At 42.4% G+C, this 21322-nt stretch overlaps 1 protein-coding gene across 1 annotated transcript in view; it reads right to left on the bottom strand.

The window, feature by feature from the left end:
• fam20cb (FAM20C golgi associated secretory pathway kinase b) overlaps positions 1-18321 on the bottom strand; it is a 57036-nt gene extending 38715 nt beyond the window's left edge. The window contains exons 1-3 of the mRNA XM_003438563.5: positions 16993-18321; positions 16629-16804; positions 11164-11242 (exon numbers count right to left, since the gene is read on the bottom strand). Coding sequence (XP_003438611.1) covers positions 11164-11242; positions 16629-16804; positions 16993-17504 — 767 coding nt within the window. The 5' untranslated portion in view covers positions 17505-18321. The remainder of the gene's footprint in view (positions 1-11163; positions 11243-16628; positions 16805-16992) is intronic.
• Between the last annotated feature and the right edge of the window lie 3001 nt (positions 18322-21322).

Raw genomic sequence — 21322 nt, 5'->3', positions numbered from 1 at the left:
TCTATAGTCTGTACTTTTCCATTAGTATTATATACGTGGTATATATAGAGTGGAAGTTCCAGGTAAATTACAGAGCTTAGCTAAAATATTATGGATGCTATCATAATGAGTTCTTTTACAGCCTCTTACTGCCTCTAGGAAGTGGGTAAGTGGCAGCCAGGTGCTGTTAATCAAATGCACTTTAATAATTGATCATCAGCAAGTGACCACATCTGTAAAAGCAGTGGATGTTGGTGGTTGCTGGTCTGGAGGACTCAGCTGTGTGTTTTACTATAATGCCACAGTTTCCCCAGGATTGGACGTCTCAAGAAGACGTGAAGCACGGTGGCGGAGGATGATGATTTGGGCTTGTTTAGCAGCACAACACCTGGATGCTTTGCAGTTTTTACGTCAACCATCAACTCCAAAGTATTCTAGAAATGTGAGGGCCTGTATGACAGTTGAAGCCTGGCCAGGACAATGAACCCAAGCACAGCTGCAAATCTACAACAGAATCGCTGAAAATGAAAAGGATCGAGGCATATCTCAAAAAACTAAAGCAATGCTGCAGAGAAGAGCGGGCCAAAATTCCCCCTCAAAGATGTACAAGACTTCTAAAGTCACACAGAAAATGATTACTTCATGTTAGTGCTGCTGAAGGTGCTTTTACAAGTTACTGGCTCATAGGCTGTACTTAGTCATATGAAAGGGAAAATTTTCACAGCACTCTATGCAATGATGTGAAAATTTTTTTTTTCATATGACTGCATTTCATTCGTTCAGCTGCTCAGGTTGTGTTTAATTTACCATTACTGTCATCGTAAGTGGTAACCATAACCTTAGATTTGGTGACGGCCAAAGCTGTTCCTGTTCCTGTTCTTCCCGGGGTTAGGGGGTGAGGTTAGGGTTAGGGTTGGAGCTCAAAGAGTTAATGTTTATCAGAAGGGTTGTGAGGGTGAGTTGCTGAGTTAATCATTCATACTGTGGTAGGACAGGGACAGGAATATGAAGACTGCTGCTCTGCTCATTGTAAAAAAAAAGTACATTTCAATCTGCCAAGCTGATATTTATCAAGAATTCCAGACAAAATGAATAATGATTGCATTTAATTAGCGGTAATTGCGGTATGTAATTTGAGAAGGTATAGTTAGATTACTTGTGCCTGCTGCACTGGCTTTGTGTAATTAAAATGAAAAAACAAGTGACTGAAAACTAAGTCAGTTAACTGGAAATATTTTAGATGACTTAATAAGGATTTTAATGTAACTGTAATCAAACTGCTGGTATACTTTCTGCTGACTAAAATAAACTGGGGAAGTGTGACCGGTCTACAATTTTGGAGGGTTATTCATCAATAAGAATAAAAGCTGAAGGGGCTGAGTTTTCCCATGGAGTTAATTTTGTAGCCTCGATGAGCCAATAATGTGGAATAAAAAGCTCTTATTGTAAGCTATTGTTTTGCTTATATGCTTATACAAAGGAAGGGAAACTGTGTACATTCTTAGTGTTTCAGGGGTTAGAAAAATAAAAAAAAAATAGCAGTGATTTACTGGAACCAGGCTGCAGCTGAACAGCACAGTGTGCATCACTGCCCCGCGGCACTACCTTGTCCAATATCGATCATTTCAGCCACGCTTCACTCTAGCAACAAAAAAATCTAAAGTTCAGACATTTTTTTTCAGGGCGTCCTGTCGACTGCCTCGTCTCAGACTACATCTGTTTTGTGATCGGCGCTGTACTAATGCACCCAATCTTCTCCCTTCCCCTTATTCACCTGGCATCCCTGGCAACACCGAAGAAGAGTGAGATTATATTTGTAGGACTCCACGGCATCAGGGTGAATTACACCAAATGAGTTTTAGTCAGATTATTCCCATCTCGCTACATGTAGCAGTCAGACTAACACATTTAGTGGAAAACACAGTGGAGCTGCGTGATCCTGGCGCACAAGCGGCCCACAGTGTGTCACGGTCTCAGTGGGGAAGCCAGAAAGGGGGTCAGATTACTAAGCCTAAGGGTTTCATTTGATCGTATGAATCATTCCGCTGCAGCGTACACTCAGCTACTGCAAATTTCATCTACAGCACATGCAGAAAACTGGTGTGTGCGTTTCCCTGCTTTGCTGGCACGAGCACCTCTTTTAAATTGAGCACTTGTACACACTTTAATTTCAGCTTCGGCTAAGGCTGCACAATAATACCCTGGTGAAACAATTATAGCACTGGGGAAACAGTCAAAATATTAGCCAGAGAGAGAGAGAGACAGAGAGAGAGCAGCGAAAGGCAGTGAGTGCTGCTAAATCACACATCGCACTGTGGCTATAATTTTAGATTAATTATTTAACAATCACACAGAACCAGTGGTAATGCACAAAATGAATAGGCCTCAGATATTTCATAAGGGCGGTCATTGCTTTTTATAATATTCTGCTAATAGTCAGGAAGGCACATGTGCCGCGATGCATTTACAGTAAAGCTCGTATTCTGAATACACTTGAAGCTTGAATGTGGTATTTTGGAAGCTGCCTGTGATCACAGAGCAGCAGAGGTATGCAAGTGCAGATCACTTGTCCCATGATATTCCCATTATTGGTCATTTGTGCTCTCAGGTGTTATTTTGCGATGTATACAAACAGATTCAGCTTAAATTAAAAGTGTGCAATACGAGGAAATTCTGTGCACTCACAGTTTCACTGCAGCTGTGTATATTATAGGGTTTAATTGCTATATATACTGCATGCATTTGCAATTTCTTTTGCGCTACTGTACAAATATCTTATGCATGGTTAATCGCGGGCACCAAAATATTGCGTTGCACCATTTCCAGACACGTTTTCCAGCAGTTTGAGGGTTAACGTGGAACTTTCAGCTCTGGTGTCGCTTCTGTGCTGCTATGAATTTCCTCTGTTTCCAAACAGAGCTGCACTCATCATCCGCGCTCTGAATGACTTGTCCTCAGGCGCTTCATCCCTTTATTTCCTGAGTCAAAGTCAAAGCACAGGCACAGAAGACCTTGTGAATACAATATCATACAGTAAACAAGAGCGAATGCACAAACAACCAAAAACCCGGCTATAAGTTGAAATATATATAACAAAAAATTGAGGGACAAATACAGAGCTTGGTCCACGGAGGCGTTGTGTTTGCTTGGCACTGTCACAGTTTGAATACATGCTGGAACAATCGCTGAACTGTCCTGCTCCTTTTTTTCAGTCTTTGGTCATTTGCCTCTTTCAAGGACAAATCTGGGCAGCTTGCAGGACAAGGATAATAAGGACACATGCCCTCACTTTATTAAACAAGCTCCTTCAATTTTATTCTTTCACCCTCCACAGCTTACGCACCTTGATCACACATCCTCCCCGTACACACCGGCAATTTCTCACTAATATTTCACGTTTAACACAGACGTTTCCTGCGCGCTGTTATTTTGCAGTCAATATGTTATCGACACAAACGAGGTGACGTGTGGCATCAGTCTCTTGTGTCCCCGGCGTGTCAATCAAAAATTACTCACGGACCCCGACTCGAGACAGATATAGATCTCTCGGTGAGGAGGAGCAGCGGAAAGAGCGGATATCTCTTCGAGGAACACTGGAATTGATTTGCGTGCGACTGAGCCAACAGCCGGGCTGATTGACAAGCGATACAATTAAGTGGAAGCAAGAAGGAACGGAAGACCATCATTATATCAATCATCAGTCCTTCCCCCGCATCCCTTCGTCGATCATCTGCACTCATCATCTAATGGGCTTTGTGTGCTCTGAGACTAATTTCAGTGTAAATATTACAGTCACGTCTCTGCCGTTGACACAAGCACAAAGTCATGGTGACAGAAAGACAAAAGATAGGAGGAAAACACAAGAAGAGATGAAGATAAATAGAACGGAAGAGCTTGCTTTCGTTACCTAGCGCCTCAGGTTCAAAGTACAATCAAGCCCAGCAACAGCTGTACACACAAGTACTTGTACCAAAGGTCCCCCAGTCCATAGAGTATAACCTGCATACCTTTTTTTACTTCCACTAACAGGTACATGGACATTTGTGACAGGAAAAGGCATTATATGTATTACTGTTATTTGAACTTGAACGTAAGCTTTTGAAGGTACAAAATGTGTCACTGCTGGAGTGTTGCTCCCAGTGGGACTGTACCTTTTAAAGGGGCAATTTTTTATTTTTTTTGCTACCATGGACTGCCTGTTCAGTCAGTCTTTTTTTGCAGTTTCTGACCAGAACAGCTGTGATTAGTGACCCTTTGGGACTAATGTGAGATATTACAGAGCAGGACTTCACAGCTGCCAGTCAATCAAAGACAATTATCAGGGAACACAGGCACCCCTAGTGGTTTTTGGATTCATACAAACCCGGGTTGAACATGAAGTTAAAAAAAAGAGAAAAAAAAAGGAATCACAGTTTTCTGCTACCTGTTGGTGAGCCCCAAGGGCCTATCTGAGCTTGTCTTAGATGTAATACTGCTGCAGAAGCTGAAAATGTGATTTGCATACATGGTATTGGTAAATAGCAAAAGTCATTTTTACAGTGTTTTGATCAAAGATGTGGATGATTTTAAAGTATCCTACATTTCACGCAAAGGTGAGCCGAGCTAGGTTTGAGCATGGATGGATGGTTGGAAGGTTAAGATGGACGATATCAAAGTTGACTGTAGTAGTAAGTATAGCTCACAGTTACCATTCATTATTATTAGCTCAAAGCAGCTCGTTTCGCCATTTAGACTATTTTTCAAGATTCTAGATCCTTTAAATATCACGTAATCCTACTCAAACAGGTCAGCTACATTTAACATACTAGCATTGTTTGGCTTGTTCGTGCTGTTGGCTGTGAATTGAAAACGATATAATGTTTTTATAGGCGCATAAATGCTAAAAACGAATCATTTTATCCTGTTGCTATGTAGTTGCTTGGCAACGTGATGATTTCTAATACAGATTTAGAACCTTCGGGGGCCTAAAATGTACCTGTGTGCCACACTTTGGTTGAAAGACGTCATTTCATATATAAAACGACAGGGCAAAATGACTCAACCAGTCCTGGTGGAGAGGTTATCATCACATATGCAGAAGCTTTTGTGGATGACTCCACCACAGTGCCACAGAAATGCAGTCCACTGTTTTGTTCAAGGCCAGCACGGCTGTAAAACATAAGTAATAATAATAACAATTAAAATAAAAAACAGCTCACTGGTTACTGGTTGATGTTAACTGTTAGACAACATCACACTGGGAACAATCTCCACAAACCTCCAACTTACAAGTGCAAAAGACACACCAAAAGTCTGTCTTTGTACCTCTTTGGAGGTTTGAATTTTGTGTGTGTTTTAGGTCAGTTTTCATCTATTTGCAGGTACCATGGTCATTTTGTGTTTCTTTGCTGTCATTTAGCATCTGTTTGTGCTCAAATGCATCTTTTTGAGGCTTTTTTGCTTTTGCTGCCGTTTTGCATCTAGAAATAGTTTGCAGTAATTGTTGCAATGGTTTTGCATATAATACAAAACCAGTGTGACTATGTCTCATTTTGCTTTGTTCTACCTGTCAGGTGTTTATTCTTGGTTTTAAAAATTCTGATTTTAAAAACCACTTTACAGGAACCCTACAACATAACATACGACATAACCTTACACGCTCCTCCTGAGAATTGTAACTACACGTCGATTTGAGGAATGCGATTAGCCTGTTCAGCACCCTCGATTCCTCCTGTACATTTCCAGCTACTTTTTTGCTGCAGTTTTTTAAATTTATCAGCAAGAGAAAAACAATCACCACCTCAGGATGAGAAATAATAATCATAGGTTCAATATAAGGACTCGCAAATTTCCTGAAAGGAGATGTTAAGAATATTGGAATGGGGAATGTCCAAAGAAGCAGAAAAACTTGAGTCATAATTATATGTGCACCCCCAAAACATTACCACAACAAAAGGGAAGGAAAAAAGTCCTAGCATGTTATTTTTTCCTATCAGCTTCCATCGCATGTAAAACAACAGGACACAACCACGCACTAATTAACACATAAAGCACCAGCACAAGCATAAATGTAGGCAATTGCCTACAATGTAATCACTTACACAGGCTACACTGTAGACTCTAGAAAGATTCCCTGTGAGTCTCAGGACCACAGGACCAGCTTCTGGCTCCTCATCCAACTTGAAAAGTTTTTTTTTTTCTTTCTTTTTTGGCCGCACTAAAGGCAGAAATTGTGAAATTGCTGTGAATCAATGTTCTTTCAGTCCAGACCACAGACATAACGAAAGCAGAGGATGACAAAGATGATAATTGAGCTTACTCATCCAGCTGAATGCTGCTCAGGTTACAATGCAGTTGTTGTTACAGACATTGCACAAAGATGTTTTCATCTGTCTGCTTAAGCAACACAGGGCTGGGCATCAGCTGGGATTTTAGCCCCATCCCGTAAAGCCTCTCGGATCCTCCAAGAGAGCACAGACTTAACAAATATTGCAAAGTAACCCTGGAGTTAGATTAGACTAGTTAAGACTGGGTTTATTTCATGTCTGGAAAGCTGGACCACAGACAGCAGATTTAATGGTCTGATTCATCCCTATTGCATCAGTACAGACAGATACTGTAGGCCACTTTGTGGTGACCCAGTACAGCAAGAAGCTAAATAAATATCTGCCACATTCAAGTACACGCTGAGGTATACTTTGCTTCTCCAAATGCATAAAGAAATACTGACCGTAGCATCTGATATTGACTCTAACTGAGGGGAAAAACAGGGGAAAGAATACCTAAAGGATCGATACAGAAGGTCTGTTAATGGATTTCTGCATTTCTGCTGTTCAGTAAAGAGAGAAAAACACATGGCAGACAGTGTTGCATGCACAGAGGAGGAGAATGATGGAGAATGCTAAAAGTGAGAAAGAGACAGAGGAGCTGATAACCATATAGAGAGCAGGAGCGAGAGTGCAGTTTTACACAGATATGGATGGTTGGAGGGTCGATCGTTACCCAGACACTGCATGCATGCCTGCCTGCCTGCCTTTCGCTGCCTGATTGCCTGGCACACATTTGCATTAGAGCTGAGAGGAGTCGAGCAGAAGCGCACAGCCAGAGAAGTCTTTGATCTCTCAGCCTCTGTCTCTTTGATGCACCGTGTGGAAACACACCAGCAGATTTGGGAAAGACGGGATGATGTTGGGTGTTAAGTGGATGTGTGGTTTTTTTTGAGTGTCTGTGTGTGTCATGTGTGATCTCTGCGAGGGAAATGATGTACATATCTGGAATGACTGTGCAAATCTGTCAAGAACTTGATTGCAGCCCAAATGAGCACACACGCGCACGTACATGTCTGCATGGGTTGCCCTATTTTGTTAAGGACAAGTGCATTCAAGTTGGAGGAAATGAAATAGCTCCCCTTCGCTCCTGCCGTTCTTCAGGATTACCAAACATCACAGCGGCTCCGACAGCCACGAGTGTCAAGCAGCAGATTTACATCCAACACCATCGGCCCGTGCTTTTCTCGGAAAATGTCATTTCACATTTTGCGCCTGGGTTCAAATTCGAGGCAGTGCACCGAGATAATCTGTGGATTTGGACTCCGTGCATGTATTGACAACGCTCTCTCCCCACATCTCCTCATCTGTCTCTCCTTCCTACCCCCTGTCTTCCCCAATCCACCCCACCTCACCTCCCCAGACTCTCTCTCATCCTTTGCCTCCTCTCTCCTCATTCTTATCTCTGCTTTTCCCCCGCCTGTCAAGGATGATTTCAGGCTTGTTGCGTCTGGCCTGACTTTGTGGGGTGCGACCGAAACAGTAATTACAACAGTCTCTGAATAGCTTTTCCTCCCTTCCTCCTACCTATCATCCCCGGGCTTAACCCCGCTCTCCAAACTGACATGCAGGGGCCAGAAAAACAGCCCGCGTACAGAACCATTAACCCACAATTAAATCACAATCACAACAGCAAAGGACGGGTGACATTTAAATCCACCAATTGAGGTGGAATTAGGAGCAAAGAGCACTCTTCTCGAGATGCATTCTCTTCTAAATATGATGGTGCAGACAAAGGAAAAGTGAATTAATAAAATATTTCACAGTATGTGGGCCAAAGGGGGGCAGCTGGGAACGACTGGGTAGACATTTACAGGTTAAGCCAAAGGGGTTTAAAATTGTCTGCACAGGTAAATACAGGTTACTGTAGTTCAGTGATTCACAAGTGGAATAAGATTAAAAACAGAAATGAGGCAAAGAACAGGGGCTTTGTGGCTGAACCATAAGGTTCACAGGAATTGTGGCACCACTTCACATCGGCATGAAAGCCCGTCGCCCTCATTTTTATGATAGAAATATAAAGAAATATAAATATCTAGCATGTTAGCTGACTTTTTCTACAAAAGAACCTAAGGAATAAATCTGCGAACAGTACTGCTTCAAGACCGAAGGCCCTGCCCTCAAGAACCAGTGAAGACGGAAAAGTGGCGGCTTATAACTTTATCACCACCCTTAAACTTGCTACTTAATATAAAACACAAGGTACAATAGGACAGATAATAGGACTGGTATTAGTCTTGGCACAAATTGAAAAAAGTTCTGACCTAATGAAGAAAGAAGGTTATCAAAGTAATTAAAGCTCATCATAGAAGAGAGGGGAGTGTCTGTACCCGCTTCATGGAGAAGGTAATGTGCACTTCAGTCCAAGAAGAAAAGAAGACGTTATGCAAACATCCCAAATATCCATCACTCTTTCTCTTACACGAATCGTGGCAGTAGGTTTTGTGGCAATTCAGTTAGTAGTTAGTCCAAAAAAATTGACCTGCTGGCAATGTTCCCTCTAATTTTTCACGTGTCTGAGCGAACACACAAACTCCCTGAGCGATCCCTTGGACCACTGTGAGCGACATCAGACGCGTGCACTGTGGTCACGCCAGCATCTAATCCATCCAAGTTACATGGTTTATTAAAATAATCAAATTACAGCATTTACATTTATGTTAACTACTTTTAATTAACTGCTTTAGCCCACTTACAATGAAAATGTAAAAAAAATCTAGTCATTGTTATTGTTATGACTGTTAATCCAGTCATGTTAACACTATTGGAAGTAAAAATAACTTGAACTCCAATTTTGAAAACAACTTTCTTTCTTTCTTTTTTTTTAAAAAAAGCTCTGACTTGTATTATGAGTCTGTGGTCTGGGAGAGAGTCCTGTAACTCTGTCTGCAAAATACAGTATATAATGACCAATGCTGGGCAATTAATTATATAGTTACTTCTTCAAAAAAAGTAACTCAGTTTGGCAAACAACAAAGATTTTTGCAGCTATTTTTTTTTTAAATGCAGCCAAGGCGTTTATTTAAAAACATTTCAAACTATTTACAGAACAATCAGCTGTTCTGCATCAAATCTGATGCCACACAAATTATTTGTGCCACTCCAAAAAATAATTTCTGTCCACTATGAGATAAAGGAGAACAACAGCCTGATACCTGCAGGCCTGACAACAGGAGATGTATCACTCCTGTAACACCTGTAACATTCAGCAGCCGCCTCATTGTTCTGACGCACACAGCAAAACTACACTACACACTAACTACACACTAACTACACAAGATTTGCGTTAAACGTCGCAAATCTCTCACATATCAAAGCACCGCCGTCACTCCTAAAACTTCCCCCCGTTTCTTAACAACTAGATGCCACGTTGCCATATCATTTTTTGATTGGTCGACATGTTACTTTTTTGGACGAATAGGAAAGGGAGAGGGGGGTGGAGTTTGTTTTTGCTCACAGGTGTTGAGTGCTTTTGAGCCTTTTTCCTTATAAAACGCCGTTTTTACCGTTTCTTCCCGCAGTAAATATAAACAACGATAGTATTCAGGAAGAAAACCAAACATTGCAAATATTTTTATCATAACTCTGGTTTTACGTGGCCTATCAACACAATTTAAAAACTGGTATAAAGTCCACACTTTTTCCGTCAATTGTTCCGTCTGTCCTGCTCACATCTCCAATGGTTGTACACGTTGTCATTAACGTGGCTTCACTCCACATCAGCCACGCCGCTTTGCCAGCTAAAACACCGGTGTCGGCACATAAGGACGCTGTCATAGCCTGTCAACCACGTTGATTGGCTGCGTATATACGAATGTAAATCGCATTATTGGCTGGACTATAGGATAAGGTGGCATCGTTCTAATACAATATGGGAGCAGCCAGTCACTTACTGACTAACACTGCAAAACAGAATTGTTAAAGTATTAATTTTAATTTCAATTCAGGTTAATTTTTTTTGTGCGCAACACAGATTTTCTGTGCGCAGAGACCGTGCCAGCAGTGCGCACGTGCGCAGCTTAGAGGGAACATTGCCTGCTGGTGTACTTTAGTGTGGATTCGTCATCTGGGAGCCATGGATGTTTTTAGTAGTATTAGCATTTACAAATGCCTTGTTTAACCTTTGCTCTGGACCAAAGTCTGGCTAAAAGGTGAACCAACCAACATTGCCACCCCTACAGCCATGATCCTGATCCCTACCTCGATCTTACCAACAATCACCAACAATCTATTAAGATGAAATAGTCCAGACAGGCAAATATCAGCAACAATACATTTCTACTGGATTATGATAAGCTGGATCAACGGTGTCTGCTTACACGTGGCTCACATGCTGACAACAAGATAGGGACATTTAGCTCGAGTAGATGGCGCGATAATATCTGGACACAGAAAACTAATCAGATGGAATCAGTAACAAAATGTCTCAGGCTGAAAGCCGAAGGCCTCCAACATGGCCACTGAAGAATGTGATGTGTCATCCTAAAGCTGCGAGAGGTGAAATGCCTATTCAACATTTGGCTCTGACACAGCAGAATGATGTCGGCCTTCAATCTAATATCAAGGTTGTGCTGAAATGAAAGCAATTTGATATTGCCAGAAAGGAGAATGAGGAAATGAGATTGATGTTGTGAGGAGAATGGGTAGGTGGTGAGATGCGGAAAAAAAGGAAGTGAGCCAAGGCAGAAAGCTGCATAGTTCATGTTTTATGCTGAAATGGCACTCGAGCTTTAATACCATATGACGAAGGTCGTTTTTTTGTTCGGCTTTTATTTTCTTAAAGAGAGCAGGGTCACAACGCTGAACTTCATGTGTGGTCGAGCAGGAGAAATGTACATTTAGCAGGAACGCACACCTCAGAATGAGAAAAAAAACTTACTTCATGGGTTTGAATAGTGCCTGTCCGTAGTTCTGGAAGGTCATGATGAGCTTCAGCTGAGTGCCTCCAGATTTCATTGCTGTTGGGAGTCAAACAGACAAGACCGCTATTAACTTCAACTGATATTAGCTACACATGTTTTGCGGGTATGTTGAAGAAATGAGTCGTAATACTGTAGATGCCCTGAGATAAACTGACCCACTGTATATAGGTTTTAGTTAAATCAAAAATTTCTCCCATTAAAATTCTGTATCATACCTTCTTGCTACTGTTTCTAAGTTTCTTTCTAAGATTTATAGCGCACATATTATTTATTAATGTTGTTTGCACTACTCTCTCGCACAATCTCAGTCTTACTTTTTACTCTTTTTTTAACTTAACTTCACTTTTATTTTTTATTTTCTTTGTTTTTTTATAATCATTGTTGTGTATGTATAATTTTTTTTCGGGTATCTCACAGTATAAAGCGCTCAGTAAATGCCTGTGACGCTTTCACTATAACTATATTGTTTATTTATTGTCGACTAGGGCTGCCACGATTAGTCGACTAGTCACGATTACGTCGACTATTAAAATCGTCGACGACTAATTTAATAGTCGACGCGTCGTTTGAAGCTTTGTAAGATCCCAAAAGACGCAGGAATAAGAAGTAGTATTTAAGAGTGTAATAACGGACTGAAACAGAAGATGGCAGCATTGCATGTACAAGGATGCCAGCTGCCGTTAAACCCCGAAGAAGAAGAAACTGTGTCCCAGAATTCATAGCGCGGCCCAGCGCAGTTGTCAACAATGGCGGCAGCTAGTTAGTTTTAATGTTACTCTTATTATTCTTTCTGGGTCACAAAATAAACGTTTAACATATTTTCAGGTGAGAATGTAGCTGTGTAAACCTCAAATATTTGCTCAGTCTATCAAGACACCACATATTTTCAAAAGCCCTCCGACGTTTTCGGAGACGTCTGTTACCCACCAGCTCTATAGTGAGCCGGGGTTCTAGGCTCATTAGAGTCGGTGAGAACACCGGACTCCCGGCAAATCGTTTTCAAACTCACCGCCGTCTTTCGCTACTCAGGTTAAACATGTAATATAAGTCATTTTGGCTGAGAAATAAAGTTATAGTTTTTGCACAGCTGAATAAACGTCAAGCAGACAACTGATTATCAGAAGTGTGAGATGCTCGAGAATATACTCCGGTGTCCTGTTATATTTTAGATAGCAAGGAGCAGACGGCTGAGTTTATTAAACTTTACTGAAACAATCTGCAAATTTCATTAAAAGTGTAATAAATTATCATCTTGTCTTCATTTTTAATTAGCACATACCTTAAACACTTCAAGCTGTAAGCTAATGATAGTTATATAAGAGCAGACGTATGCTGGTGCAATAAGCTGTACATTTTACGTCCAATGGATGCATGATCTGATTAGTCGACTAATCGCAAAAATAATCGGTGACTAGTCGACTATCAAAATAATCGTTTGTGGCAGCCCTATTGTCGACTACACTATTTGAATGATCTACTCTGCTGCTGCAACATAAAAATTAACCTCAATAAAGTATCTATCTATACTGACTAGCTAATATCTCGCTTGACTAGCTAGATACTAGCTAGTGGTGTTAGCTACTTTTGCTAGCTAACCCGCAAAAATTAAACTTAAGCTAGGTATAGTTTTTAGCTCAGCTAATTCAGTAAGCTTGCATATCACAATGAATAAATAAATAAATAGAATAAGTCATAGCCAGTGTTCAACTTTTGCCCATTCCAAGTTTGCAGCGTAGCTAATTTGCATTTGACTGTACTGTACTTGTTTTGAACTCTGGCTCTAAGAAAATTTAAATCAAGTCTGTGCTCACTGTTTTCAAAGTTTACTGAAAAACTTTCTCCTTAAAGCAGCACAGTCAAAGATTAGTCTGCTCATTATAGGACACTGTTTTAATGTCTCTTTTACACTGCCTTATTTTTTAAAGAGAGAATTTACCATTGTAGGGGGAAAAGCTCAATATCACTCTCTTGTCTAAATATTAAGACTAAGCTATTTACACATCAACAAAGCTAGTAATGAGGGCTCACCTCTCAAAGGACTTTAAACTACAAGTTTTCATTTTAAACACACATTCATATAGCACTTTATACACTTGAAGCACTTATATACCTCACAAATGAACCTAACATACATGCCTTTGAATTACCAAAGGAAACCCACGCAAACAAAGTCCCTGCCGGGGTTCAAACCAGGAACTTTCTTGCTGCGATACAACAGAGGTAACCACTTTACCAGCATGTCTCTCTTTATGCTATGGAACCAAATGTCATCTTTTTAAATGCATATAATAAACTTGCATTTAAAAACACTTGTCACCTAACTTTATGTAGTCATTTCACACATAGTAACACTAACCATACATGTGTATTAATGCGATTCTTTAGCAGCAACAGACTTTGCGCCCTTTGTTCTCATACATCATAAATTTGAACTATGTTCTGCTTGGATTTACCAAACCTGTAGATGGATTAGACATGATCTCGTTTTAAATGGGAATGATTTGATTTACACTTGGGCGACATCTCACAGCACAGCAGAAACATCAATCTCCTCTGCTATTTAAGTGAAGAGCCCCGCTGCATATGTAAGCTCATACACGAGTGGTGGCGATGTGTCTTTTCTAAGCCAGTTATGTTTGTGTGCTTGAACTCCAAAAAGACCGGGAGCTGATGTCACAGTGTTTGTTTGATGGGAAAGGATAGCGAGAGGGTGAAGGACACCCAGCGCTCGCTGCTCCTCTGCTGTTTACTCTCCCCCCCCAGTATTCTCTGGGGGGTCTATCCCTCTGTTTCTGTGTGTGTGTCTTTGTGTTTTTTTATTCATCCTTCCATCTTTCATGTTCTCTCCCTTTTTGAACACGATAATGCAGTCTAAAGGCCCTCGTGGGACTAGCTGGTGCCAGAATGACAGGCAGAAAACCCACTGAAATTCACCCAAAAAAAAAAGGAGCAGAGATGACAGAGTGCCCGTTATTTCCTACACACTGATCGACTGGAGGCTGTTTTTCGGTGGCGCATTGCCAGAGAACGACCTCCTCTATCAATGTGTTCATTTATATTTACATACATGAATCATGACGACAAGCAGACTGTTTACAGAAAAATAGAGGCAGAAAGATCAGTGTCCATCTGCCCCCCCACCTGCTGCTGTGCAAAGCTGTGTGTGTGCTTGTGCAGACATTTGGGATATCTCAAATAATGGATACCCCTGACTGTAGTCGCTAGGAACTCATGCATGCAAGGGGCCATGAAAATAATGTTTCAGCTTCGACTCTCAGCGAGCAAACCGTACTCACTGAGCCTCCGCGTTGCAAAGTGTTTACCTGTGTCTCTGCTCGGGCTGTGAGCTTACAGGTTCATCCTATCAGCTTCGATATCGTCTTCTTTTGCATGCTCGGTCTTCATATAATACATCCAAGATTTCCTATGCCGAATTTGAGATAATAGATGACTGCTGTTGGCTTCTATTGGTAGTCTGCCCGAGGCCTGTGCTAAGACTCTGTAATTACTGAGCCACCATGTATTTAGCTGGCAAGAGATGCTGAGAACTGCTTCCGCTATCCACCCAGGCCGACAGACAGAAAGCAAGAGGGAGAGAAATCTGAGAAAATTATGCTGCATGAAGGCTAGTTTCATAAGCATACAGCACTCCCCAACAATTTTTTAATCTTTGCTGCAGACCACTTACATTTTAGTCACTGGCAGAAAAACCTGAAATCTGGAAATCTACCTTTTTACAGCGAGCCAATGATAGGAGACCTTAAGTCAACAAGCACTCTTGGAATGCAGAAGCTAGACTGAGCCAAGAAGGAACAACAAAAAGAAAGAATTAGATTCAGTATAGGCAGATGACCCAACACATTATCACCTCTATCAGGTATCTACTGACACTTTCTTCAAGTATTTAGGGGTTCTCTGCCGCTTGCTAGGTTTACGGCCCACCTGCCAATCAAATAAAAAGTCTGAGTTTGATTTGATTCAAACGGCAGTGTAGCTGTGTGATTTGCATCGAGACCAAGTGTTCTCTCGGGCTTGATGTATTCCACTGCGACGCTTTTGTGGAAATACATGAGAAGAGACCGGGGTGTTATATTATACCTTCAGCCTTGTGAGGTGGGAGCGTGCAAGCTGATCAGATTCGGCGCCCGCAGCTCGCTTGTGTGTACAACTTTGAGATCGAGGGGCACGCTTCGCAGTCAGTTAGCAGCCCCTCCTCACAACCGCCGGCCCAACTTGGGCTGCTTACGCGAGCATGCAGAAGAAATTTGTTTTGTGCGGCTTGCTGTACTTTGGGCTACTCTTTGTGCCACTTTTGCAGGTCCTCGCCGATGAAATACTTTTAGATACACTCGTCCCTTTTTCCGCTTCAGGTGGTATTAAACAGTTGTTCACATAATAACTCCACCCAGTAGTGTAGAGGGAATCAGAGCTGAGCATTACAGAGCAGTCAGTTCAACAGGCTCAGCATGCAGCGACTGAAAAGTGATGATCAATAAAAGGCACTTCAGTCGCAACTAGGCTTCGTTTTTATCCCAACAAGCAGCCTTGAAGCTTTATCTGCTCCTGTAAGATTATTTTCTATCCACTCTGATCATGGTTTTGAAATTGCAAAATTTAAACACGTATAATAGAAGTCCAGAGGATCATCACGCATACACTTAAATAAATATTTAGAAAGTGTGTGCTCTTGCTGAAAAAGAGGTTATTTAGGTTAAAGCTTTGTAAATGTTTGTGGAAAGACATCAGCATCGGTCGATGTTGGCCTTCTTAACCTGAAAGCAAAAGAGTTTTCTTGTTTCTTAACATATCAATTTTTGTGCTAGCTTAACATTCAGAAAGGAAGGACTTAAAAACTGTACTTAGAATTTTCTCACCAGCAATATCGGCATCTGTTGTGTTTGCTTATCGGCACTGGCCACACTAGTTAAGCCATTTAATAACAGGTCATTATTTTAAAATGCCAGGAAAGAGGAGAACTGTGTAAACTGTAATTAAAAATGAGACATCTTTGTGATGATTGGGTGAGCTGACCCAGTCATCACAGGAGATATCTTTATTGGATTGCACAGGTTTTAAACCGTGAGCACAACAATCGGTATCTGTGTCCATCAGCAGACACTGGCCTATCAGCCTGTTCTGAAGTAAGACACCGCACTCCCTATAATCTCGTTTTAGCGGTTCACCAAATGACACCGGAAAAGTGGCTGAGCTGTTTCACCTTCAGCTGCAAAATGCACAGATTTAATCCACACACGCTGCAGTGACGCGCGTCAGCCCAAAATAAGTGAGAAACGTTTTCTGCAGTGTCAACATGGTGTCTTCAGACCAAATGTGATTTTGACCCTCCGTCTGTTCGCTGAACCCCACCTGCTGGTTTTTGTTTCGATCAAGCTGCCCCACTGTGCTGATTTATATGACTCACCCACGCTGGTGATCCTTTGGGTAGCCAGGTCCTTCAGGAGAGCATCGATGACCGGGTTGTGTCTGGAGTACAGCTCGTATCGATTAATCCCAATGTGGAAGCGGAGCCAGTTGGGGTAGGAATCGGCTGTCAGTTCCCCAGTCGGGCTGAACTCGTCTATGTTGCTCTCCCCAGCCCTGGAAGAGAAGAAGAGGGACAGGGAGAGAACAGAGAGGTAGAGATTGTTATTATTAGTATTCCTGTTGCTGGTAATGTTATTACTGTATTATTGCACATGACTGAACTTTACTGTAATGTTCAAAGAAATTATGAAATATTTATTTGTATGTTTTGTTGCATTAAAGTTTGGCTTTAAACACTTTACCATGCCTGATCCTCTGCTGCTTTGGGGTCAAATCTAATGTCTGTGTTGACGTTGAACAGCGTGTCCTCGTCTGTCAAAGGCGGCAGCGACGTTTTATACAAGGGATGGTCATACAGAGCTGACAGCCTTGAACCTTTAGCCGGCACGTTCTTGGTCACCCCGGCGTCCTGTATGAACTGCCTCTTCCTGTCACCACGTTGACCCTGATGGTCAAGTCTCCTGAAAGCTTGGGATTTATCTCCTGCAACCGGGACCCTCTCCAGGGAGTGCGAGGAAACATTTGAGCTGGGCTCGTTGCTGAAGTCCTGGAGGATCCGCAGACTGTGCTTGTTAGGCCAACCCTGCTTGCCCCAGCTCTTTGGCTCCTCGCTCGGCGTGTGCGAGCAGGAGCAGCCGGTGCTGCCGTGCCTCTCCAGCTTTGGTAACAAGTCTATCATGATGTGCATGGAGCATGCAATTAGGAACACCATGAGGATCAAAACCCGGAATTTGCGCAGGAGAATCATCTTCATGGTCTCCCTTTTGAGTAGATGTGAGTACTTACTGCAAATGATCAGCACGCAGATGAACAGGCTGACTACATCGCTGATGATGTTTATCAGACTGGACGCCAATCTAATGAAATACACATTAAACACGTAGGACCCATCTTCGCTTGCCGTCTTGAGTAAAGGATTCAGTGTTCAGCCTTTGTATTTTCAACATCAGAGTCCTGCTTGTGGGTTTTAGGCGAGATCCCCGAAGCGCCAAATCATCCGCAAGAGTCCAGGTAAAACAGGTCGAGTCGCTTCAGACCAGCGGTCGATTTGCTCAAGCCTCATCCTCTTCGCACTGGCCCCGGTCCCCTTTCCTTGTCAGCCAGTAAAATTATCAGAGGGAATGCAGGCTACAAGACGAGTGAAGCAGCCGGGACAAGAAGAGAAAACGATCCGCTAAACGTCGGTGCCCGAGAGGTCCGACAGCGCGCATCGATCTCACCGACCAGCCTGCGCAAGGAAGAGTGGCCTGGGTTAGCCGGGACGTCAGCCCGGAACAGACACACGAGAAGTGCAGCTCTTCACATTTAAGTGTTGTTTCTGGGGGAAAGTCCCCGGGAAGTAGTCGCCGTGTTTGCTCCAATTCACCTATAAGCGATCCGGGATGCGTAATTCTGCCACATCGAGAGCCGCCAAACCACCAGAGGCGAGCCAAAGGAGTAAGGTAACAGGAGACCGAACTCTCCCTCCCTCCCGGGGCCGGGCAACCTTTAGCAGTACAGCGGGACAAGAGAACGCACCTCTTGTAGAATGTGTGAATCTGGGTGGGTGTGTTAAATATGATGATGAAGCCGAGGCTAGATCCTGCCTTTGCGCAGCGTCACAGTGCACAGATTGGCTGAGGAGGGAGAGAGAGGGTGAGTGAGGGAGGCAGGGAGGGAGGGAGAGCGAGAGAGGGGAGGGAGGGAGAGCGAGAGAGGGGGGGGACAGTGAGACCATGTGAAGCATATAACTGCTTGTCTGTATTCCTCTTGGAATAAATCCTCATTGCACATCCCGGCTGCGCAAGAAGAGGGCGTCTTTCTCCTGGCCAATATCCAGGCTGGCTCACACGCAGCAGCAAAGCGTTTTATTTTATTTATTTATTTATTTATTTATCTTTAAATCTGAAATTCATCTGCTGGAATCCCTCTGAAATGTCTCCTTCGAGACGGCACTCAATCCATCGATGATACATTAGACAGGCCTATTAGACCGCTCATCAGTCTGAGGATCCAGTTCCATCCTCCACTGCTGCCACTCAGCAGCAATCGCATCTTCAATAATGTTTAAAGGCTGCATGAAATGAAAACCACAAAGCACCTTTCAGCGCTGCATTCTGAAGGCAAAGAAATGACTTTGGCAGTAAAGAAAAATGAACAGGCTCCTTGCTTTCCTGCTGCCCTCACCTCAGACCTATATAGCATACCACAAAAAGCCCATTTACTAAATACTGAAATGAGAGATTCTTCTTCTCTTGGCCAAACTATTTGGCCAGCTGAGTAATGTTTCGTCTTTATGGCTAATTGAAGCGGCATTAAGGCTTCCTCCACCCTTCCCAGTGGCTGTAAATAGGTGAAAAGAAGCAATAAACTACTATATGTCATATATGCATATGTTTATGGGTAACTAATCATGCTGCCTGTGATTACCTCTCTAGATTGGTTTATAATTAAAAAGGGCCCAGAAGACAGAAGGAGGGGGAGGGGGGGGGAGGTTGATGGCAGTGGCTGCTGCACTAACACTGATTCATAAGAAATGAAAGTGGAGATGGCTTAAGAAAGGCTCTGTGCGGGAATTTACCCAGTGGAACAAAGCATTAGTTGTGAATGTTAATGAAGCTGCTATAGAGGCAAAATTAAAACAACAGTGTAGAGATCTCTGCTAATCTGATGTGTGTGTGTGTTTGTGTGTGTGTGTGTGTGTTTGTGTGCTGGAGATACACTAAGGAGGAAGCAGGAAGAAAGACACTAACAATGGATTTGTGCACCTATCCCCGCAGCATTGTCTATTGTGTCACAAATAAGATTGCTGTAATTCCCCTCGAGGACCCTAAGGAGGACCTACCCCTATATTAGTGAGTAATGGAGGGTTAACGAATATAAGATACAATGACCAGTGACATTTTGGGGCCCCCTTAAACAGTGGCTGATTCAAAACAAAGCGAAAAGGTCCATCAGATTGGCCTCTCTGGTGTTTGATATCAGTCATGGCGTCAGCGCCGAAGACAAAGTGATGCTTGTTGTCCGCCCAGATCTCGTGCCAGCCACTGCAGCCTGTGGCCCACTAGCCTGAGGTGAAACAAGCAGAGATGAATGTGTATCGATGTCAGTCAGACATGGATCACGGCAGTCGATGGGTCAGTGGTTCTTTGCGAGGCCTGGCCTGTCATGCGCAATTGTGGCTGAGCCCTTCAATTGTAATCCAAAGGAATGGTTGATTCTCCCACTCTTTCATTTTGTGTGTGTGTGTGTGTGTGTAAGGGGGGGGGGGATGTGTCAACACATTTTTCTTTACTTATTTTTGTGCTGTCACAGGACATTAGCGCTTCAGCTGTGGTAATAGAAGTGGACTGTTGTGGGATGACAATTTGCAACACCCAATTATTGGCCTCACTCTATTATTGAGCATAAATTCGAGCTTAAACACAAACAAAGCGCAGCTCAAGAACAAGAAAAGATCAACAACATAACAATAGTCAGACAAAGACACCTAAGTTTGGGATTTCCAGTGTCAAATTTCAGCCTTTGTCTGAAAAGAAAACAAAACTTGTTTTTGATTGGCGTGCTTTCAGTCACAACCTATGATGCAACAGAGTGATTGAGAAACGCCATCCACTATCACATGCCATGTGGGAACACTATCAAAAGCACCTAGACCTTGCACAGACAAGATCAGGAGAAGTAGAGGGGCTGGGTATCCTAACAGATAGCTGACTACAGCAAAGGTCGTAAATACATAAGATTTATGTCCTCTACACTTCACAGTGTCTCTCAGCGAGATCGCTCAGAAGATACTGAGATAGCGTGAGCCGCGCTCCTATCTGGACTATCGCAGTGAAGAGTGAGCTTCGCTACTGTACAAAGTCTACCAAATCAATTCAGGGGCGAGGGGATTCAAGTCGAAATGATGTTTTCATTTTCTTAGCAGCTCTACCGTTTTATCGATTTCATGTAAAGAACAAAATTAATAAATAAAATAAAACAAAGATCTATATCAAAACAAGCCTTTTATCTTTGTTGTTAGGTTTTATTGCATTGTAAATAACAGAGACGCTCAAAGAATGCTGAATAGCAAAACAACAGCCAATCAGCTGCCACCAGAGGAAAATTATGAGCATGTCGTGTTGTTGTGCTAACACCTGCATGTTTATGAGGTTTCATATATCTATTCGTCATCTTACTAAAGATGTTGGCAAGTGTATTTTGGGTCTTTTTTTACCTTTTAATGGCCTGCTGTGACCTTAACACAAATAAGCACGGCATTTTGATCTAGATTGAGCACATTTGCACATTTGAAGTAGCGCTTATGGGTTTGGCACACTTTTTAAGTAGTTTTAAGTGGTATAAGATGGTGTTATGTCTGCTAATATAAAAGTTATGTTTCTTTCCATTCATTTAAGTACAGATTTGGCCTTGATAACCTGAAATAACTGCCCACAGGCGTTGCCATGATGTCTTCCAGGTGCAAGACTTACTTCTAGACAGATTTTGTTCATGGCACACTAGATTAAACAAAAGTATTTTAAAACACTTTTGAAAAGAAGATATGATCCGTGCTGGATTATGTCTCACACTCTTACAGAAAAGGGTGTA

This window comes from Oreochromis niloticus, linkage group LG8, assembly GCF_001858045.2.
Source record: "Oreochromis niloticus isolate F11D_XX linkage group LG8, O_niloticus_UMD_NMBU, whole genome shotgun sequence".
NCBI lineage: Eukaryota > Metazoa > Chordata > Actinopteri > Cichliformes > Cichlidae > Oreochromis > Oreochromis niloticus.
Note: the sequence above shows the minus strand (reverse complement) of the source record. Positions and strands in the feature narration are given on the sequence as shown.